Here is a 22,364-nt window from a genome sequence, read left to right on the forward strand (position 1 = left end):
TAAAGATAAGCAAATATTTAATGATTATGTGATTATATTGGCAAAAAAATGGTGATTATGTGATTACTAGGACCCCCCCCATGAGGGGCCTCAACAGTTAATCTAATTTTTAATATTCAAAGTTATTATTATGATACCTATTTTAAAAAATAATGTATAAAGTAAACCCAAATTAAACTTTTTTTTCATTAAGAAATTGTGTATGTAACATTGACAGAGTCTATTATTTAGACTTTTACATGTTCAGGCCAGTGTTACATGCGTAAACAAAACTTACTGCCATATGGAGCTATTATCTTATTTTTATTTTACAAAATAAAAGCGTTTTCATGTTTTCCTGTTTAATTTGTCTTTTAACACTAGTTAGTAACATTGACAACAATATTTTGTGTCAAGATTTTTTTATGTTACATGCAAAGGTATTACTTCCTTAAAGTCAGACATTTATATAACATTTTATAACCTAAATGATTAACTAGATATTACTGGGCAGCAATTATATTATTTCTCCAAAATTGACTATAAGCACACCACTTTAATCTTCTGGTCTTCATGTATGTAACATTGACATACAACCTTTTACTTTTCTGTCAATGTTACATGCATTAACAGAACTGATAACATTTACTTACTCCTTTGCTCTATAAAGAGATTATTGATAATTTTACTTGTTTTACCACCATCAAACTTCATCTTTATTTCTAAATATAAATATTCGTTTTAGAAGTGTATTTTCTTCATTGACAACAAAATTGGTGTCAGTCTTGAAAATTTACATGCAATTTTTAATTAAAAAAATCTACAGGCAATATAAACCTAAGAAAGAAAAAGATGATCAGCAATAAATGTGATGAAGAAAACTCTCAGGAAGATGCTGCAAAAAGATACTGTCCCTGTCAACCAGTCACATGGTGATGTCCCTGGCAGTCAGACAGATGGTGATGTCCCTGTCAGCCTGGAAGATGGGGATGTACATATCAGTCAATCAGTTAGTTGGTGATGTTCCTGTCAGACAGTCAGTCTGTGATGTTCTTGTAAGCCAGTCAGAGGGTAATGTCCCTGTCAGCCAACAGATGGTGATGTCCTAGTCAGCCTGGCAGATGGTGATGTTCATATTAGTCTGTCGGTTGGTGATGTTCCTGTCATTCAGTCATATGGTGATGTTCCTGTCAGCCAGTCAGATGGTGATGTCCCTGTCAGCCAGTCAGATGGTGATGTCCCTGTCAGGCAGTCAGATGGTGATATCCCTTTCAGCCTGTCAGATGGTGATAACCCTATCAGCCTGGCAGATTATGATGTCTGTGTTAGCCAGTCTGATATGGTCCCTATTAGTGAGTCGGGTGGTGACGGTGCTTTCAGCCAGTCAGATAGTAGTTCTGTGTCTGAAAACCAGATGATGGTGACTGTGTATGCAGACATACTAGTGATCTCCAATTTGACCATTCTACAGCAGTGTAGAAGATAGTTATTTCAAAATCTTGTTTATTTATCCCTTTTCATTCACCAGTAAACACATGTGTCATGTGTATTTACTGATGCTCATTATAGAAATCATGAGGAATTCAATTTGTAACATTTTTTTTAATGGTTATGCCAATAATTGACATTCCAGAATATCTTTTGCATTATAAGAGGTTCAGGCTCCTTCTGATTTCAAAATAATAATAATAAACTCATCATGGATACCAGAATTGAAATTTTGTAGGCCAGAAACGCTTTTCGTTTACAAAAGACTATTCAGTGACGCTAATGAAACAAAAAAGTAAAAGAAGGCCAAATAAAGTTGAAAACAGGACTATGGTCTAATGGGTGTTGGTTTTCTCTTCTGAATTGTTTTACACTGGTCATTATGGGGCCCTTTAAATTGTGGCTTCCTGTAGTTTAGGTAATATAACAAGTTTTCAAGATGAAATGGCATTGAAAAATCGAAACAAGATATTTGAGAGTTTCTATATTATTGTAAATTTTATAATCTATGCATAGATTTTGGTTCTGATTGAAGGTAGATTAATTGTTGTTTTGTTTTTTTCTTTTTTCAGATAGATAGTTGAAGATGTTGGAGACAGAAAACAAGAAACAAGAAACTTGTTTTGAATGTTTGAAATAAAATTTATTGTTTAAACCTTAAAAAGTTATCATAAATGTAAGATTAACCAGCAGAAATAAAACGAGATATAGGGTTATATGTCTATCAGACAACAACCTCAAAGATGAAACCCAAATTGTTCTTTATAGAAGTTATGTAAACGATTGAAAATAAGATTCTCAATAAATGCGGCTGTATCAACCTCTCGTAGATTTGTTCCATATTTTGTCTTGGTTTTTCATACTATTATTTTAAGTGTAACTGTGTCACATGAATGAGGGATACATGTAATCATTTTGTACCCTTGCTTTGTCAGTATTAGTTATTGAGTGAGAAACTTTGTGGATGCGGATGGTTGTATGGTTGTCTCTTTATCAATCTCATCCCTGTGCATAAACAAACAGGTTGCTTACTTACTGATATAAAAATGTTTCATGTTGTGGAAATTTTGGATGACTCCTTCATCAATTGATCTATCTTTGGTCTTAATTTTATTTTTCTGGTTATTTTGACATTTGAATATCTTTTAATTTAGCCTTCCATAGTGTACCACCATGAACAAGCATAACTACTGGTATAGTTAAAATCAAAGAGCTGAATAGCTCTGAGGGGAAAGACGGCCCTTGTTTCTATTTAATTATGTTTTTGGAAAGGGGGGGGTATCTTTTGATAGTTTTCATATGAAGAATGAAAAAGAGAACAGCTAGAACATGTAGAAAGGTTGACAATATTGAAATCAATTGTTGTTTATGTAATTTCATTTCCTTAGTTTAGGATTCAATTTGGACCAATGAAAGAGATCTGCATCTTCTAAATCTAAACATTTGATTAAAGTTGATAGCTAATTATAAAACTCAACTGAATTCTGTCATTTCACAACAACTACAATATTTTCTGAAATCTTGATTGTGTACTACTGAACTGCAGGCTCGGGCCATTTTCCATTTTTTGTGACAGTTCTCTTGGATTTTTAGGTTTTTTCTTTAGAAAGTGTGGACTGAAAAATCTATTCAGTTTTAAATTTCCAATGAATTTTATGAAGTTCGGAGTTATAACTCTCATCACAGGGAATCAGGTACTAATAAAAAAAAACAATATGAGAGATGTAAACTGTGTGAAGCTTGTTTCCAAATCTTAATTTTGAAATATTTGTAAATAATAAATATGTTTAAACTACAAAATGCAAATTTTTTTTTTTTATTTTTTTTACCATTACAATGATTATGTAGGTACACAAAAATTTAGTTTTTATACTAGAAGACTACTAATCCAATGAAATGTTACATTTGAAGTGTTTAAATACATTAACTTTTATTTTAGTGGATAATTACTCATCAATTGAGGTGCTCCTGAATTGGAGGAAGATTCTCAGAATTTTTACAGAAAAAGTGGTCTGACTAATTAGCGACAAGAAGAATTTTAGCGACAAGAAGCGACAAGAAGAATATTTTTTTCTTGTCGCTAAATAGTCTTCTTGACGCTTCTTGTCGCTTTTTGACGCTTCTGGTCTCTGATTAGTAGGACTCGAAAAAAGTAATAAAATCGTTTCTTTCCCCTGTCTCATGTAACCCCACGATCTTTGTTGATTTTGAAAGTTGTTGACCTACAAATTAAAGTATTGTATGTTGATGTTTAAATCATCTACAGTAAACAATATTATGTTTAGATTTAACAAATACAAATTTGTAATTAGTGCACGATCTCTAAGAATGATTGAAATATTAAACCAGTGAACTGGTGAAGGATATCCCTGCTTCTTCCAAGAATGACGTCACTATAAAATGCAATGTAGGTTGGATATATTTAGAATATCTCGTCATACTAATTTTTCCGGATTGTAAAATAAGCGTTAATAGTGTAAAGGAGAGTTCAAGATACGATAATTTTGTGAGAAACAGAAGGGAAATGTGTAAAAAAGTGTTTAAAGTCAAACTATTCATTTCTGGGTCTCCTTCTCTTCAATCTAAGTAAGATTTGTTGGGGGGTTTTCCACACTATAACATGTATAAAATCAAAATGAATGATGTGAGGGAGTGTCACTCTGGTCAATCCCATAGGGGATTGACGGCTTGAAGCCGTCTTTCCCCAAAAATATGTCTGCTGTCGGAAATTTAGGTGAATGGTTTTGGTATTAACCACTATTTAGATAATATCATATGTGAGAAATGTGGCAGTATAATTGTATAATTTACATTCAGATGGTTGTTTGGAGGCTTTTTGTATCTTTTAAGGTCAATTCTGGCATGGTTCATTTTTCATATTTTTTGTGTCCACGTTACATGCAACATTTAAGTCACTATTTTATGACAGAAATGAGATAATTGCAAAAATATTAATACAATTTTTTTATGTGAAGGTAACACAATGAAAAAGAGCCTTTACATGTTCAGAAAGAAAATGATTCTTACTGTATTTATCTCTTAAACATTGCATGTAACATTGACAGAAAAGTAGAGGAAACTTGTTTTCACAAAATTTCTGAAAGAAATGAAATTATACATTTTAGAGTTTTGATGATAGACAATGTTTTGTGATCAATATATATGATGTTGAATGTTGAATAAGTTAAGGAATCATTAATCTCAATTTGGAAAAAGTGTCCATGTTACATGCTCCAAATTCATTATTTGCTTTGGTTCCAAACTGACGCAAGTTTAAAAATGATGTTTTTGGTTACAAATAGAAGGACACCATTTGTAGCAATAATTTGTAAAAAATTTAGAAGCTTATAATGATTTTTTATTTTTTTCTTACAATGTCACACTAAAGTAGCATTAGCGAATTCCTGCCCATATATATGTTATAACTGATGTAGGTAATCATCTACATCACTGACCCTGAGTATAAATATGAGGAAGTAGTTTACTAACCTATAACCACCTCTCTCACCTTGGAATCATTATGTCATTATTCTCTCATAGTTCACTGTGATCACAGCTGATACAGATATGCATATCATTAACCCCCATTATATATACAGTTTTCATTACATGGATCCTGCAGCATGTACAATGTATCATCTTTACAGAGAGACTTCAAATACAATGTATATGGGTCCAATGATTTGTAGTTTTCTATGAATTTTACACAGTCAAATACTTCAGCAGATTAGAAATAGCTGATCAATGAAGTGTTCAAAGCAAATATTAATTGCACTCTGGATGCACTAACTAAGACTTGTGAAGACCCCATTTGCAATGCATGTATTTCTGGATACATTCAGTTTATGCCAATGAACATTTGAGTTTTTTCACTATCAATAACACATATGCCAGGATTTTTTTTTTAGAAAATTCTTTGTGACTTGTGGCCAAACATTCAGTATTTCATACAAAAGACTCTTTAAATCTATATGCCTTTTGAATGCTAAGTAATCTTCACAGGAAAATGCAATCCAACTAACTGCAAGTATTGTGATATTTATCCTATGGTCTGCTGAGGAGAAATGATGCAAGTAAAATTTTTATGAAAAGAGGCCTGAGCCTTTAAATTTGTTTTTGAAATGAAGAAATTTGTGAAATCAAATGAAAATTAGATGATTTACAGTGCAAGAATCCCTGAATGCCAAGTAAAATATTAATTCATTGAATCAAATTTTATCAACCAAAACTCAATCAATTCAGTGACAGAGATTTTTTATGGACAATTAGTGGCATTAACTTCCAATTATCCCTTTAAAAAGTGTATTTGTGACACCATAATACTTTTTTTTCTGCAGTAATAGTACTAATACCTGCAATTTCCTAGTTTCACAATTAAATTAAATCTAAATCTCTTCCAAGAAGAATATATTTATACATGTACCTATGTGGAAGTTAACTGTACATGATCGAAACAAGAAATTATTCATTGAACCATTTAGTGCAGTTTATGATGATATCAATTCAAATAGACTTGCAACTTCCTTATCTTTCAATTTTATTTAATTGGACTGAAAGTTCTACATAATTGTACCAGTAACCTACAATTAACTGTACATTTGATATGACATTGTTTCTATATCTTAACCCCAGGTTATCATCAAATATCTCCATTCATAAAGCTACTTCAACTTCAAACCGTGGTTAAATTGTTAAGTTATCATTTCCTCATAGTTGATTAGTTCCTTTGTTCACGGGATGGCAATTACTGCATACTTTAATATAAATGAACATGGGAGGGTGTTATATTGGAATACATTTGTACATGTTTGTGTACTAAATATCAATTTGTAGCTGAGCCTTTCCATTTTGATCAATCTAAGAAAGAGTCCTCAACTTACAAGCATCAAAGTTTTTTGAATACACATGTATATTATTTAACCTTCAGTGGCGAATGCAGGAATTTTCGAAAGGGGGGGTGCTAGCCCAGGGCAAAGGGGGGGTGCAAAGGTGCAAAACATATGTCCCGATTCAAATGCATTGATCGGCCAAAATAAAGGGGGGGTGCGCACCCCCGGAAACCCCCCTGGATCCGCCACTGACCTGTAAATCAAAGCTAAATATATATGCTGACAAGAAAGGCCAACTTTTTATACATGTACATGTACATGTCATTAAAAAATGGTGTGAAGGGAGCATAAGTACTAGGACATATTTATACATGATGTAGTAATTTGAAAAGAACCTTTGACCCTCTTGTGGTTTTCATGTTAAGATTTCCATGATAATGCTAATGATAAATTTAAGAAGCAATTTTGGTTTCCTAAAAGAACTGTATAATAAATATTGTGGGTTAAAAATCAAATGCTACAGGTATCATAAACACAAAGATGGGCCTTACCAAAAGGTAACATACATAAAAGCAAAATAAACAAAAATGAATTACATGCTTCAAAGTTACCTATTGAAATGTGTTTAAAAATCCAGAAAACTTTTACCATGTATGAATAAGAAGATGTGGTGTTATTGTCAATGAAACAACTCAACACCAGAGACCAAACGACACAGAAGTAAACAAAAGATTACCCTAAATATTGATACAATTTCTGTATACAAAAAATGGATTTTCCAGTGTGTTCCAGATAATAAATAATACAAGAACACATTTTTATTGTTAAGTAAATTTGGAATGTGTGACATTGATTTTCTAAATAAATAGACATGTGATAAGAATAACCAATGTCAAGTGACAGAAATCAATCCTAATAAAACCAGATGTTACATTAAATACCGATCGTAGTAGTACATGATTCCTTATATATAGTTATAAACTAAATTTATAACTCTAAGTTACTGATGTATTTTAACATTAACAGCTTGAACTTTCACTTGGAAACTCTATAGTATGATAGTAAATTAAAGATATAATTAATTTCTTGTTATGGTTGTGTATCGTCCAGTTACAAATATAACATGCAAGTTCAGGATTCTACCATTAGTATTCATAAGATGTGAATATTCCTTGCCTTGAAAAAGACAAACCCACTGAGTTGATTGGATTTTTAAATTACTAGAACAGAAGGTAGAATGAAAGAAAGCATGTTAGTTTAATGTACCCTTATGATCCTATAACTTAAAAGCTACATGTACCAGTCTACATTATTCTGGCTCTGACTTCATCAGACTTACCGCTTCCTCTTAAATGTTATGTAATTGGGTAGAAGCAGAACATATGTATCTATAAAATTTGGACTGACCCAGTGGAAAAAAGAAGTTAGAAACAATAATATTCTGCACTCTCAGCCAGAACTCTACCTGTAGATAATAGTGAACTGACCCAGCCAAGAGTAAAACCAATGTTGTCTGCAATCCCAGCCATCACTCTACCACTAGTCAGCAAATGGACTGACCCAGTGGAGAATAGAACTAAATTAAATTATCTGCTGCACATGTAGTCGAGTCTAAGCAATCACTCTACCATTAGTCATAAGTGGACTGACACAGTAGAGAGTAGAACTAGCAATCTACTGAATTCATGTCCATTACTATACCAATACTGGGCAATAGTCAACACTGATTGAACAGTGGACTGACTTATGCTCTACTCATCCCCTAGCCAACACTCAACACCTAGGCAACAGTGGACTGACCTACATGTAGCAGAGAATACATTTTGTACTGCAGTCTCACCAAGCACTCTACACTACAATTCAACAGTGGACTGACCCAGCAGAGAATCAAACCAAGTATTAACTGCAGTCTCCTCCATTACTCTATCAATAGTCAACAGTGGGCCAACTCAGTGAAGAGCAGAACTTATGCTGTCACGGAATAGAAGTTCCAAAAGGAAAGAATATTCTTGAATATTATTTCCACAGGAATAAATATTAGAGTATATGTTCATAACAGAATAAATGGTATAGAATATTTGTTCCAACAGGAATACTCAATAGATACATTGTATTATGACAATGTTTATAGCAAAGTTTCCATTGGAGCTTCTGGTAGGCGGAACAAATATATGTTGACAGTCCTACATTTTTACATGTATGGTTATTGTATGAAAGATCAGGGTGATAATGAAAATCTGTAAGCCTGTTAGGAATCATCATTTACAAAACTGGTATATATGATCAACACTGAAATATGTTGGATAAGCTGAACACACATATCATCACTCTATAGCAAACATTTAAATGAAATCTGAATTTAATGTCATTTCATTGCTCTATTGGGTCATAGGATGGAGACTAAAAATTTAAATGATATATATATACATAATATTGCAATAAAATATCTTCATCTTGATGTTTGACTTACCATGGCCAAAAGTGACGAGTCCCTAAACTCGCCTTCAAGAATCCTTAGTGAGAAGCTCAAAACCCTGACTCCTTTTCCAAAATCCTACATTAGGCCCTGCTTTGATACAGATTGTTTGCACATTCTGACCCAAATTTTTTATAATAACAGACTTGATAATATCAGTATCTACTGTCTTTAATGAATAATGGATAATGAGTTTTCATTAGATTATGGTGCCGTTCGCCCTAATTAATGTTCATAATTCGCCCAGTGTCCATGCCATTCGCCCTAATATTTTATATTAATATTGCATTGTTGTGTAATTGCAGAATATTCATTATTAGAACAGAGTATGTTAAAAAATCGCCAATATAGGTGTATTGCTGCAACCACATAATTAATTTCCTTTAAAGGCTTTGATCTGCATAGACCCCCCTCCCCCTTGGCATAGTAGAATACTGAAATACATTGTAGGCTTAATGACTTTTCATTTATCTTTTTTGATTTTTGTTAACAATTCTAATTTGCAGTATAATAATAAAGAACGTACTCTGTCTCATTGAATTCTTTTCGTGTTTGAAAATCTTTGTGATTTCTTTTACTGTTTGATTTTGAATTGGATTTAGAAATTGAATTTTCCCATAGAGTTTGAGGTAAAAGCCAGAAAATATAAAATTTATTTGTATGAGCTTTAGAAACAGGACAAAAAGCGAGGCTCTGCCAATCTTTTCTCCTGTTTCGAAGCAAGTACACTTGAAACTAAATAGTTATTAAAATTAAAATCATTGTCTCTTATTTCTCAAAGAAATCGACATCGTTGAAAGGCAGACTGCGGAGAAGACCATATTCATATTACCGCTTTCTCAACGTGGAAGTGAGGTAACAGGAGACTTTATTTGTGCAAGTACAAATAAAGAAAAAATTTATCTGTTATTTGTACAAATAGTTAGCTAATTACAGGATACATTTAAAGTGCTATGATGTTCAAAATATGTGACAGCTATTTAAAGATGATTTTAATTTGGTACCATATTCCCTGTAGACCAATGAGTTTCATTTATGAATGAGATATGATGGTAGATCAGAATGCAATTGTGATGTATTGACTTTGGAAAATGGAAATGTACAGGGAAAATGCATGAAAGTGAAAGTCCTCTATAGTCGCCGTCAGCTGAAATTCGTAGCGGTTATCGGTAAAAATAATCTAAACTATCAATCGAGTTCACTCGAGATATAGTTTTTCACATTCCATTCATAAATCGCATAAAGAAAAACCACTACTGACCTACCTTTTAAGTGATCACACTGTAATAATCCTGACCTTCACTTTTTCATAGACGATTTTGAATGGTGGAATCAGCCATTGTTTTTACCGGAAGTGTTTCCGTGGAGTTCAATTTCATAAAATTTGCATAAAGCGCGGGAAACCTTATCACATCAATGAAAGGAACATTTCAGGAATCTGCGTACAGTGACGAATGTCATATGTAAACAAATGATCCTCATAGAAACGAAGATGGCGGAATTACAATGGAAAATATTCTGGAAAATGTGAAGGTCAGGATTATTACAGTGTGATCACTTAAAAGGTAGGTCAGTAGTGGTTTTTCTTTATGCGATTTATGAATGGAATATGAAAAACTATATCTTGAGTGAACACGATTGATAGTTTAGATTATTTTTACCGATAACCGCTACGAATTTCAGCTGACGGCGACTATAAACTGTATCCATATTTTTGTAGATGGTAGTTTGAAATAATGCTTTTGATTGTATGGGATGTGTAACAAACAATAAAAAGGTAAAATAAGAACCATTCATATGCGTATTTTAGTAATATCTACCAGATTTCTGTCGTACATTACTGGTTATATTTATACCGATATATTCTATATATAAACATTTCGTTGCAGACGCATTTTGTCAGTGTCAGAGGTGTGCTTATACACCTTATTCTGGTCATTATATATTTTCTATCACTTACTATCTTTCTCGTGGTCGTATCCTACTAATACAAAGTAGTCGGCCAATCGAGACATTGCATAAAATACCACAAAGTTTCACTTTTCGGTTGCATTCCCATCACACTGTCGCCATCTTGTGTACATATTCCTAAAATGCACTTCCGGGACATCCCAGTGTAAGGGGAACCACTCGTTTCTTTAAAATTAAAGTTTGGCGGGATTTTTTTTATTACTTTCAACTTTCAAAATACATGTATATAGATATTATACTATCAAGTAACATGAGTTTAATATATGCCTTGCTTAAATTAAAAAAAAAATATGGTATATGGCAATTCAAACTGTTTTGTTTTGTTTTGATTATAATGAAAATATTATATTATGACTCAGGAACATTAAATGTATGTATCGTCTCTGATATCATATATATATACTGTTCACAAAATGACTTGAATACACTGAATCAGAGACATTTATAAAACACATAATTTTATAATTATGCTTATGTTGGTTGATAGTTTAACCAGAGATTATAAGTATTATATGTCTCTGGTTAAACATAAATAAAACACCAATGGATAATTTTAGTTATGCTGATCAGTAATATTATATGTATATGGTCAGAAATTATTAGAATTATGTAAAGGTAACGACCTTTTTATTGTTAATGGTCGTATTGGTGATCTGTATCTGTATTTCCCACTTGTGTAATGATAAACATGAATCTGGTAAATTAACATGTAAAAATACCAGCGTTATTGATTACTGTATTTGTACATATTTTTTTCTTAAATTTGTATCAAACTTTAAAGTTAAAGATTTTTCACGTTTATACTCAGATGTTCACTCTCCAATTACCACTACTTTACACATGAATGAATTTACCGTTGTCAATGACCAAATTGACAATACATGCGATAGTTCAGTTAGCTGTAGAGTTAAAAAGTGGGACGTGTCAAAAAAAACTTCATATGTTGATAATATAGATAAAGAAAAACTTCAAGTTTTGTATACTGATTTGGAAGAAACTTTGAGTGACAATTTAGATAAGGATAAAGTTAATTCTTTTGTTAGCAAATTGAGCAATCTTTTTATTGAAAGTGCAAAGAATACTTTTGGTTCCCGAAAAGATACCCAAAAACGAAAATCTACAAATAAGAAGCCTAAGGGAGATAAACCTTGGTTTAACGAAGAATGTAGATTCGAAAGACAAAACTATCGTAAACTTAAAAGAAAGCTTAAGTTTAGAAAAACAGATACACTTAAACGAGAGGTTTCAGAAGCAGAGAAACGATATAAAAATACACTCGATGCGAATAGTAAAAAGTATAGAAAGCAAATGCGTAGTAAACTTAAATATATGAAAACTTCCGACCCGAAAGAGTATTGGAATCTTTTGAATAGGGGTAAACAGAAAAAGCAACCAAATCTTCCGCTCGAGGACTTATTCGACTTTTTTAAAAAGCTGAACCAAACGGTTGAAGAACCCCCTAATCGAGAAATGTCTAATACAGATATATTTGATAATGTTGATATTGATAATTTAAACGATCAAATTAATGCCTACATTTCTAGAGAAGAAATAGCTAAATGCATTAAAAATCTGAAGAATAACAAAGCCTGCGGTGAAGATTATGTAGTAAATGAATACATGAAATCTACTGCAGATTTATTTCTTCCGATCTATGAGAAGCTATTTAATCTCATATTTGACTCCGGCGTTTTGCCCGATATTTGGCTAATTGGGAATATAAAACCTATATATAAAGGTAAAGGCAACCAGTTTGATCCAAAAAACTTCCGTCCGATAACAATTTTGAGTTGCCTTGGTAAATTATTTACAGCTATACTTAATGAAAGATTATGTCTTTTCTCTGAAGAAACACTCTTGCTAAATGAAAATCAATTTGGATTTCGAAAATCATACTCGACAACTGATAGTTTGTTTGCTCTATACTCATTTTTTGAAATTTTGAAATATAGAAATAAAAAGCTGTTTTGTGCATTCGTCGATTTTGAAAAGGCGTTTGACACGGTTTGGAGAGAGGCTCTCTGGTATAAACTTCTTTTAAATGGTATTAAAGGGAAAATATATAATGTTATTTTAAATATGTATAAAGATATTAAATCCTGTATTACATATAATAAACAGAAATCAGACTATTTCTCATGTGATATTGGTGTACGGCAAGGTGAGAATTTGTCGCCTTTTTTGTTTGCCTTATTTTTGAACGATTTGCAAGATTTTTTAGAAACGGAAAATCTTCAGGGTCTTAACGTGATTTCAGATTTACTAGAAGATAAGTTAAACATTTACCTGAAACTTTTTGTTCTGCTATATGCAGACGATACGGTCCTAATGTCTGAATCAAAAGAAGACTTACAAAAAATATTAAACAAATTTGGAGAGTACTGTAATATATGGAAACTGAAGGTAAATGTTAACAAAACCAAAGTCATGGTATTTTCCAGGGGAAGGCCTTGTGCAGATTTAAATTTTTCCTTAAATGGGGCAGATATAGATATAGTTCATGAATTTAACTATCTTGGTATACTATTTAGCAGGACCGGCAATTTTAGTAAGGCAATAAAAAAGCAAGCAGAGAAGGCAACAAAAGCAATGTATGAGGTTTTAAAAAGAGGTCGCATTCATAATTTAGCAATTGAATGTCAACTAGAACTTTTTAATAAAATGGTAAAGCCCATTCTTTTGTATGGCTCAGAAGTATGGGGATTTTGTAAAAATATTCAATGTATTGAAAGGGTACAATTACGATTTTGTAAATTGTTACTTAAGTTAAAATCATCCACCCCAAACTATATGATTTATGGTGAACTTGGCATTTTTCCTGTTCAACTAGATATCAAACTAAAAATGATTGCATTTTGGACACGACTTTTATCTGGAAAGGATTCAAAATTGTCTTATTTATCTTATCAATTATTATACAAATTGTCAGTCGACAATCATTTTGAATCACCATGGTTAAAGTTTTTAAGAAACGTGTTTGATGATACTGGCTTTTCCTATATTTGGACAACTCAGCTTTTTCCTAGCTCAGATTGGCTTATCCCTTCGATAAAGATGCGCCTACATGATCAATTTAGACAGGAATGGCATTCACTTATGTTAAATTCACCAAAATCTATAAATTATAGATTATTTAAGGAGACATTTCAGTTTGAATGTTTTTTAAATATATTGGAAGATAAAGATATCTATACGTTGTGCAGGTTTAGAACCACAAATCATAGACTTCCTATAGAAACAGGACGGTGGAATGGTATAGAAAGGGAAAATAGAAAATGTTTGAAATGTAATAATAACTGTATTGGTGACGAATATCATTATATTCTGGAATGTAAATTATTTGAAACTAACAGAAAAAAACTAATTGATAAAAATCTATGGCAAAGGCCAAATATTTTGAAATTCAAAGAAATAATGAGTTGTACTAACAAGTTTAAATTAGAAAAACTATGTAGATTTATACGCCAAATAAATAAATCATTTGTTCTCTAGGCAATAACATAACCCCCATTTTGTATATTTTGTACATACTGATATATGTGTATGTGTGTATTTAACGATAGTTAGTGTATGCCTGTGTGTATGTATGTTTGTGTATAAGTTGTTATTATAAATAAGTTTGTTTTCATTGCTATATGTATGTATATCTCTGTACCGTTGTACCTTATGGTTTATGAGAATAAAGATTATATTATATAGGTATACTAAAACCAGAGACATAACCTTAATTATTATATATTTCTCTGAATAAACCGACCATGCATTATCTATTTGTGAAGACATTTTATATTTTATTTATATTATGAAATCTTTCATGTAAAATTTTTAGAACAAAATATATGAAGATTTACAATGTTCCAAAAATTTATTCATGTGGTAATCTATTACAATTGTTTGATGAATTTGATCTTAGACATATGGTTTGTAATGATTTAAATTGTGATAATGAGACAATATCAAAGTATATGCATGAAAATTACGATATGCTGAAGTGAAAATTTAACACTTTTAAAAAATGTTATGCGGGTGTTAAGATTTAATTTTTCGTCAGTATTTGTGTATGACCGATAAAAAGTGTATCTTAAAATGGTCTAAATGTAAGTTTGCTTGCAAAATAATAATTGGATAGTAATACAGATGTAGTCGGCAAGTAATATATTATGCCCTTCAAGGAAGTTATGCGAAAGTCAAAATAGTTGGAAATGTCTGAAATCATTTGGTTAATACAATTCTCAGAAGTTATTTAATGTTTTATCCGGCATTCAATCTGAGACTATTACTTAATTTTATTTAAGTCCCAGATTTGATTAAGAATGTCATCGAGTATTATTAGTTATATCTAAATTTTAACAACATTTAATACTATAAACATGGTAAATATCTTAACATTGTATCCTGTTTAAAAATAATATGTTGTATATATTTTGTTACGTTTTTATACGCAAATTTGAAGATATATTATTTCGATTGTTGGGCTTATTTGAGACGAATTATATAATTAGTCTCAAATTTAGCCTTACAATATGTATATATGATTCATCTCAAATTTAGCATCACAATCAATGTTTTGGGCAAAGCTTAAGACAAATTAGATATATTTACATTGTCTGGCTAAATTTCACAAGTTCTATAAAATATATTTAATTAGTCTCAAATTTAGCCCAACAATGTTATAATAGTATGGTGTGTGCTACAAAGTACAATACCAATTCAACAATTGATTAAGATATCCACCCATGTTTTAACATCATATTTGTACCATTTTTTTTCAACCAACAAACTAAAAGCATCAACATACCAACACGAATTCGTTGAGTTTCAACATCTTGATGTCAATCTTTTATTTTACTTTTAAAACCTCCTCCTGAAAAATTTCAAAAATGAGAAAGAAAGTTAAAACTGAAGGAATATTTCAGTATACTTGAAAAACTAGTTTGAAAAATAACGAGATTTCCGTATGCTATTTCATTATGTTACATGGCCATTCCGTGGAGTTGCAGATCTCTTGTATTACATGTCATTGGTTGAGACAATTTTCTACCGGAGGCAAATTAACAGTGGTAGAAATTAACAACTATAGGTCACCATACGGCCTTCAACAAATAACAAAACCCATACCGCATAGGCTCGAAATGACAATTGTAAAACAGTTCAAACGAGAAAAGTAATGGCTTAATTTATGTACAGAAAAAAGAACGAAAAAACAAATATTTAACGCAGCAACAAACGACACTGAACCATGCACTGTATTACAGGTTCTTGACATGTGAACCGGGACATTACAGAATGTGGCGCGAGCTGAACTAGTTTTTTTGGCATCAAACATGAAAACTTTTGTTTGATAAGATTGTGGGGAAGTGTATGTGTAAAAAAAAAATTCAAAACGGCCAACAGAATCAAAAGAATCATCAAAAGCACGTCATTTATCTAAAACATCCAAATATTTTTTACGCTCCAAAAATAGTTAATTCCACTATTTTCATATATTTTATTACAAAAGTTAATGTTAGGTTATTAGATAGCTGAGCGTTATGGAATACCTTGTGTCAGAGATAAATATAGATTCTACCACTGCATCGAGTGTGATACGATATTTTTTGGGATCGCCGAGCGTTAATTTTAAATATTTAAAATTTAACTGTCGAGAGTGGATAAATATCGTATTACACGAGATTTGGTGGTGGAATCTGTTTCTCTAATGATTTTCAAACAATACGCAGGCAAACTTATTCCTTCTTTGCGACTGATCTGCAAAAAGATATGTTCTTTCTATTTGACGTCATCAGGCATGGTCGCCTTTTTTCATGCTGTCACAATAGGAAATTTAGAGAAAAAACAAGAAAATTCGACGTCATAATAGGATTTTAACCAATGAAGAACTGAGATCAAACGAACCGCACGTTGATTACTTTTTTTATACAATGGGTGCAGAAAGGGATAAATTGACGAAGAATTAGAGAAACACGGATATGCTTTAAATGTCATATTCACAATCATGCCATATTTTCCTCTATTGATACATCACCACGTTAAATTTGTTAATGGATTTCTACTTGAGCAACACGACGGTTGTCAATGGGGATTAGGATCTGCCAAGCCTTTCGGATAACATGTGATCGTTTTCTCTATTTTTCTCTCGTTTTTTTGTTGTTTTATTATGCACAGTTTCTTCAACCTATGAAATTGTATTGTCCGTTTGGAATCTTCCGCCCTCATCTCCAAGTTTTTTACCGCCAAGGAAAGTTATTAACGCGATTAACATAAGCTTAGTCACAACATTTTGAAACGAGTTGTAAGAGCACAAGTCAATTTTAGAAGTTCCGAGACATGTTGAACATTTACTGGATGCCGACTCAAATTCAAATGCACAGGGTTTACGATAATAGCTAGACGATTGCTTTTCTATTGTTTCAAGGTAACTTTATTTATTCATGAACTCCATCTTATCTATGCAATTTTTAACTCATTTCATCTAACAAAAGAAATGACAAAGGAGACAAGTGAAAAGAAGATACCTCGCCAAAATTTTCTTGTTATACACTGATTTTTAACGTCCTAATTTTAAGTTAAAAAAACAGATTTAAATGTAGAAAACCCACTGCTAATTTCTGGAATGCTTACACTGATTTTTAACGTCCTAATTTTAAGTTAAAAAAACAGATTTAAATGTAGAAAACCCACTGCTAATTTCTGGAAGGACATAAAGGATACACACGATACAGTTAACGGTTTGCCTCACGTTCTTGCGTACATCTAGAAATTGACAGTGTGGATCGACTGAGAACAAAAATTGACGATTTAAGAGATGATTTCAGCTTCCCAATGATACCTTTCCAGCAGCAGCATCTACAGATGGATTATATACTTTTCCTATTGATATTATACACAATAGCTTGCGTTTCCTATAAAATAAAATCCTTGATAGAGAGCAGTCTGGTTAAAATCAAACCTCTCAGCGCTCCCGTTTCTAATGTGAGAGGTTTGATTTTAATCAGACTGGATAGAGAGTTGCTGCTATCAAACCAATGGTTACAAGTGGTGAAGTAGAAACTCGGTCTTTCTCAGCAAATATATTACGGTAGCGAGTTGGTTGGTCGTTATTGCATATCCGTTTCATAGATATATGGCGGATATGTTCCAATCGTCGCAACAACATTCCAGTCTTCGAATGTAACATCTCCAAATTAGACTATCACTGAATGGGTACTTACATTTCGGCTACACGACAGATGCAACATGTGAAGTAGGATCTGTTTATTCTCCCAGAGCACATATGATTAGTCCGGGTTTTATTTGTGTACTTGTTGCTCTTACGTTAGTTTTCTTTGCTGTGTTTTGTATACTGTTGTTTTCGACGTTATTTTGCCATGGGGTGATGTGTTTATTTTCGATTTATGCGTTTGAATAACACTTTGGTATATTCCACCCTTTTTTTGACACGATAAAAAGAGCTAAGGGAATTCTACGTGTTATACTTTATATCAATATGAATTATTGCCTTTTAAGTGTTTCACACCATCTTTCGTCTTTTTGAATTGTAAATAACAGAGAACCTAAGGTCCAGATTTTCAATCAAGTCAGCAAAATTTGACGAGGAAAAAACATAAGTGTATAAAAAATGAATTTTTATGTAAGGAAAACATTTTCTGAGTATAAGGCAGAACATTTGTGTATCATTACAGAAGATGTTGATAGTACTTCAGTTGACTTGTCAATACTGTTACGCCTAAATTTTTTAGTAAATATGTCGAACAGTGGTAAGGCAATTTACAATCAGAGAAAGCTTTATCTGGTAAAAGTGGTAACAATCCTCGTGCATATAATTTATTTAAGAACAGTTTTGAAACGGAAACTTATTGTAAAATTCCAATGCCATTTTCGCAAAGGAGTTCTTTTGCCAAATTTCGATGTGGCGTAGCACCACTAAGAATAGAAACGAGTCTGTGATAATTGTATTAATATTTTAGAAGATGAAGCCCATGTTATTTTATCGTGTCCTTTATATGACGATTTTAGAAAAAAAAAACATGTTTGATGAAGCAACACATTTTAATAGTGATTTTATGTCCTTTGATGATAATCAGAAATTAGTGTTTTTACTTACAGAAAATAATATGTGCCAAAGCCTGTAATCTTATATTAAATAGACGTAGAAATGTTTTATACTGTAAATAATGTTAATGTCAATGTATTTTATAATAGATGAATTCTTTATATAATTTTCAATGTTATAGTCTCTTGTAATTCTGTACAGAATGGCTCTCTTTTTATATTTATATATTTTTACATTTAATGTAATGTTGTATTATATATTATTGAGAGAAGAGACTTAAATAAAATATTGAATTGAATTGAATTGAGGAATGCAGATATTGCAATGTTGATTTTCATTTAAACGAACAGATTAATAAGATTTAAACTCATAAATATTTTAAATAATATCACAAGCTTAGATATGTTTTGCTTGATCTTAAATGTTTATATAAAATTGGCAATTTGAGGGGAGATAGCTCTGAAATAGTTCATTTTCTGAAGGAATCTAAATGCAATTTTACTATTTTTACATTTAAGCTGGGAAAAACGTATGCTGACACTATTTTTTCTTTTGATATTCTTGTAACCAGGTTGGTCGCCATCTGTAACCAGGTTGTTTTTGTCGTGTAATAAAATAAACGCCTCATGATCGATGGATTCGTTTTATTGTGAAATATAAGTTTTTCACCGCCAAGGAAAGTTATTAACGCGATTAACATAAGCTTAGTCACAACATTTTGAAACGAGTTGTAAGAGCACAAGTCAATTTAAGAAGTTCTGAGACATGTTGAACATTTACTGGATGCCGACTCAAATTCAAATGCACAGGGTTTACGATAATAGCTAGACGATTGCTTTTCTATTGTTTCAAGGTAACTTTATTTATTCATGAACTCCATCTTATCTATGCAATTTTTAACTCATTTCATCTAACAAAAGAAATGACAAAGGAGACAAGTGAAAAGAAGATACCTCACCAAAATTTTCTTGTTATACACTGATTTTTAATGTCTTAATTTCAAGTTAAAAAAACAGATGAAAACCACTACTAATTTCTGGAATGCCTTCAAGACCCTTTCGAAAAACAAATGATTTGATCGTACTCATAACGATTTAAGAGATGATTTCAGCTTCCCAAGGATACCATTCCAGCAGCAGCATCTACACTGGATTATATACTTTTCCTATTGATATTATACACAATACCTTGCGTTTCCTATAAAATAAAATACTTGATAGAGTGCAGTCTGGTTAAAATCAAACCTCTCAGCGCTCCCGTTTCTAATGTGAGAGGGTTGATTTTAATCAGACTGGATAGAGAGTTGCTGCTATCAAACCAATGGTTACAAGTGGTGAAGTAGAACTCGGTCTTTCTCAGCAAATATATTACGGTAGCGATAACGAGTTGGTTGGTCGTTATTGAATATCCGTTTCATAGATATATGGCGGATATGTTCCAATCGTCGCAACAACATTCCAGTCTTCGAATGTAACATCTCCAAATTAGACTATCACTGAATGGGTACTTACATTTCGGCTACACGACAGATGCAACATGTGAAGTAGGATCTGTTTATTCTCCCAGAGCACATATGATTAGTCCGGGTTTTATTTGTGTACTTGTTGCTCTTACGTTAGTTTTCTTTGCTGTGTTTTGTATACTGTTGTTTTCGACGTTATTTTGCCATGGGGTGATGTGTTTATTTTGCCATGGGTGTGTGTTTATTTTGCCATGGGGTGTGTGTTTATTTTGCCATGGGGTGATGTGTTTATTTTCGACGTTATTTTGCCATGGGGTGATGTGTTTATTTTTCCATGGGGTGATGTGTTTATTTTGCCATGGGGTGGTGTTTATTTTGCCATGGAGTGATGTGTTTAGTTTGCCATGGGTGTGTGTTTATTTTTCATGGGGTAATGTGTTTATTTTGCCATGGGTGTGTGTTTATTTTGCCATGGGGTGATGTGTTTATTTTGCCATGGGTGTGTGTTTATTTTGCCATGGGGTGATGTGTTTATTTTCGACGTTATTCTGCCATGGGGTGATGTGTTTATTTTTCCATGGGGTGATGTGTTTATTTTGCCATGGGGTGGTGTTTATTTTGCCATGGAGTGATGTGTTTAGTTTGCCATGGGTGTGTTTATTTTTCATGGGGTAATGTGTTTATTTTGCCATGGGTGTGTGTTTATTTTGCCATGGGGTGATGTGTTTATTTTGCCATGGGTGTGTGTTTATTTTGCCATGGGGTGATGTGTTTATTTTGCCATGGGTGTGTGTTTATTTTGCCATGGGTGTGTGTTTATTTTGCTTTGGGATGATGTGTTTATTTTGCCATGGGTGTGTGTTTATTTTGCCATGGGTGTGTGTTTATTTTGCCATGGGGTGATGTGTTTATTTTGCCATGGGTGTGTGTTTATTTTGCTATGGGATGATGTGTTTATTTTGCCATGGGTGTGTGTTTATTTTGCCATGGGTGTGTGTTTATTTTGCCATGGGGTGATGTGTTTATTTTGCCATGGTTGTGTGTTTATTTTGCCATGGGTGTGTGTTTATTTTGCTATGGGATGATGTGTTTATTTTGCCATGGGTGTGTGTTTATTTTGCCATGGGTGTGTGTTTATTTTGCCATGGGGTGATGTGTTTATTTTGCCATGGGTGTGTGTTTATTTTGCGATGAGGTGATGTGTTTATTTTGCCATGGGGTGATGTGTTTATTTTGCCATGGGGTGATGTGTTTATTTTGCCATTGGTGTGTGTTTATTTTGCCATGAGGTGATGTGTTTATTTTGCCATGGGTGTGTGTTTATTTTGCCATGGGGTGATGTGTTTATTTTGCCATGGGTGTGTGTTTATTTTGCCATGAGGTGATGTGTTTATTTTGCCATGGGTGTGTGTTTATTTTGCCATGGGGTGGTGTGTTTATTTTTGACTTGTGCGTTTGAATAACACTTTGGTATATTCCACCTTTTTTTGACACGATAAAAAGAGCCAAGGAAATTCTACGAGTTATAACGTGTTATACTTTATATCAATAGGAATTATTGCCTTTTATGTGTTTCACGCCATCTTTCGTCTTTCAAATTGTAAATAACAGAGAACATAAGGTCCAGATTTTCAATCAATTCAGCAAAATTTGACGACGAAAAAACAAAGTGTATACATAATTTGAATTTTTATGAAAGGAAAACATTTTCTGAGTATAATGCAGAACATTTGTGTATCATTACAGAATATGTTGATAGTATTTCAGTTGTCAATACTGTTACGTCTAAAATGTTTAGTAAATATGTCGAACAGTGGCAAGGCAATTTACAATCAGAGAAAGCTTTATCTGGTAAAGGTGGTAACAAACTTTGTACATATAATTTATTCAAGAACAGTTTTGAAACGGAAACTTATTATAAAATTCCAATGCCATTTTAGCAAAGGAGTTCTTTTGCCAAATTTCGGTGTGGCGTAGCACCACTAAGCATAGAAACGGGGAGATTTGAAAAATTAATTTTAAAAGATCGAGTCTGTGATAATTGTAGGAATATTTTACAATCAAATGTTGTCCGTGCATTAACTCATGAACCGTTGAACCAAAGCT

General features: G+C 32.4%; 1 protein-coding gene across 16 annotated transcripts in view; it reads right to left on the reverse strand.

Annotated features, from left to right (window-relative positions):
- LOC139480852 (myotubularin-related protein 13-like) overlaps positions 1-10,890 on the reverse strand; it is a 70,738-nt gene extending 59,848 nt beyond the window's left edge. For 8 of the 16 annotated variants that reach the window (XM_071263773.1, XM_071263770.1, XM_071263764.1 and 5 more), the window contains exon 1: positions 10,733-10,890. In XM_071263773.1, coding sequence (XP_071119874.1) covers positions 10,733-10,787 — 55 coding nt within the window. In that variant the 5' untranslated portion in view covers positions 10,788-10,890. The remainder of the gene's footprint in view (positions 1-10,732) is intronic. The other 8 variants (XM_071263771.1, XM_071263767.1, XM_071263762.1 and 5 more) reach the window with 1 other exon arrangement.
- Positions 10,891-22,364: the final 11,474 nt, after the last annotated feature.

This window comes from Mytilus edulis, chromosome 7, assembly GCF_963676685.1.
Source record: "Mytilus edulis chromosome 7, xbMytEdul2.2, whole genome shotgun sequence".
Lineage (NCBI taxonomy): Eukaryota > Metazoa > Mollusca > Bivalvia > Mytilida > Mytilidae > Mytilus > Mytilus edulis.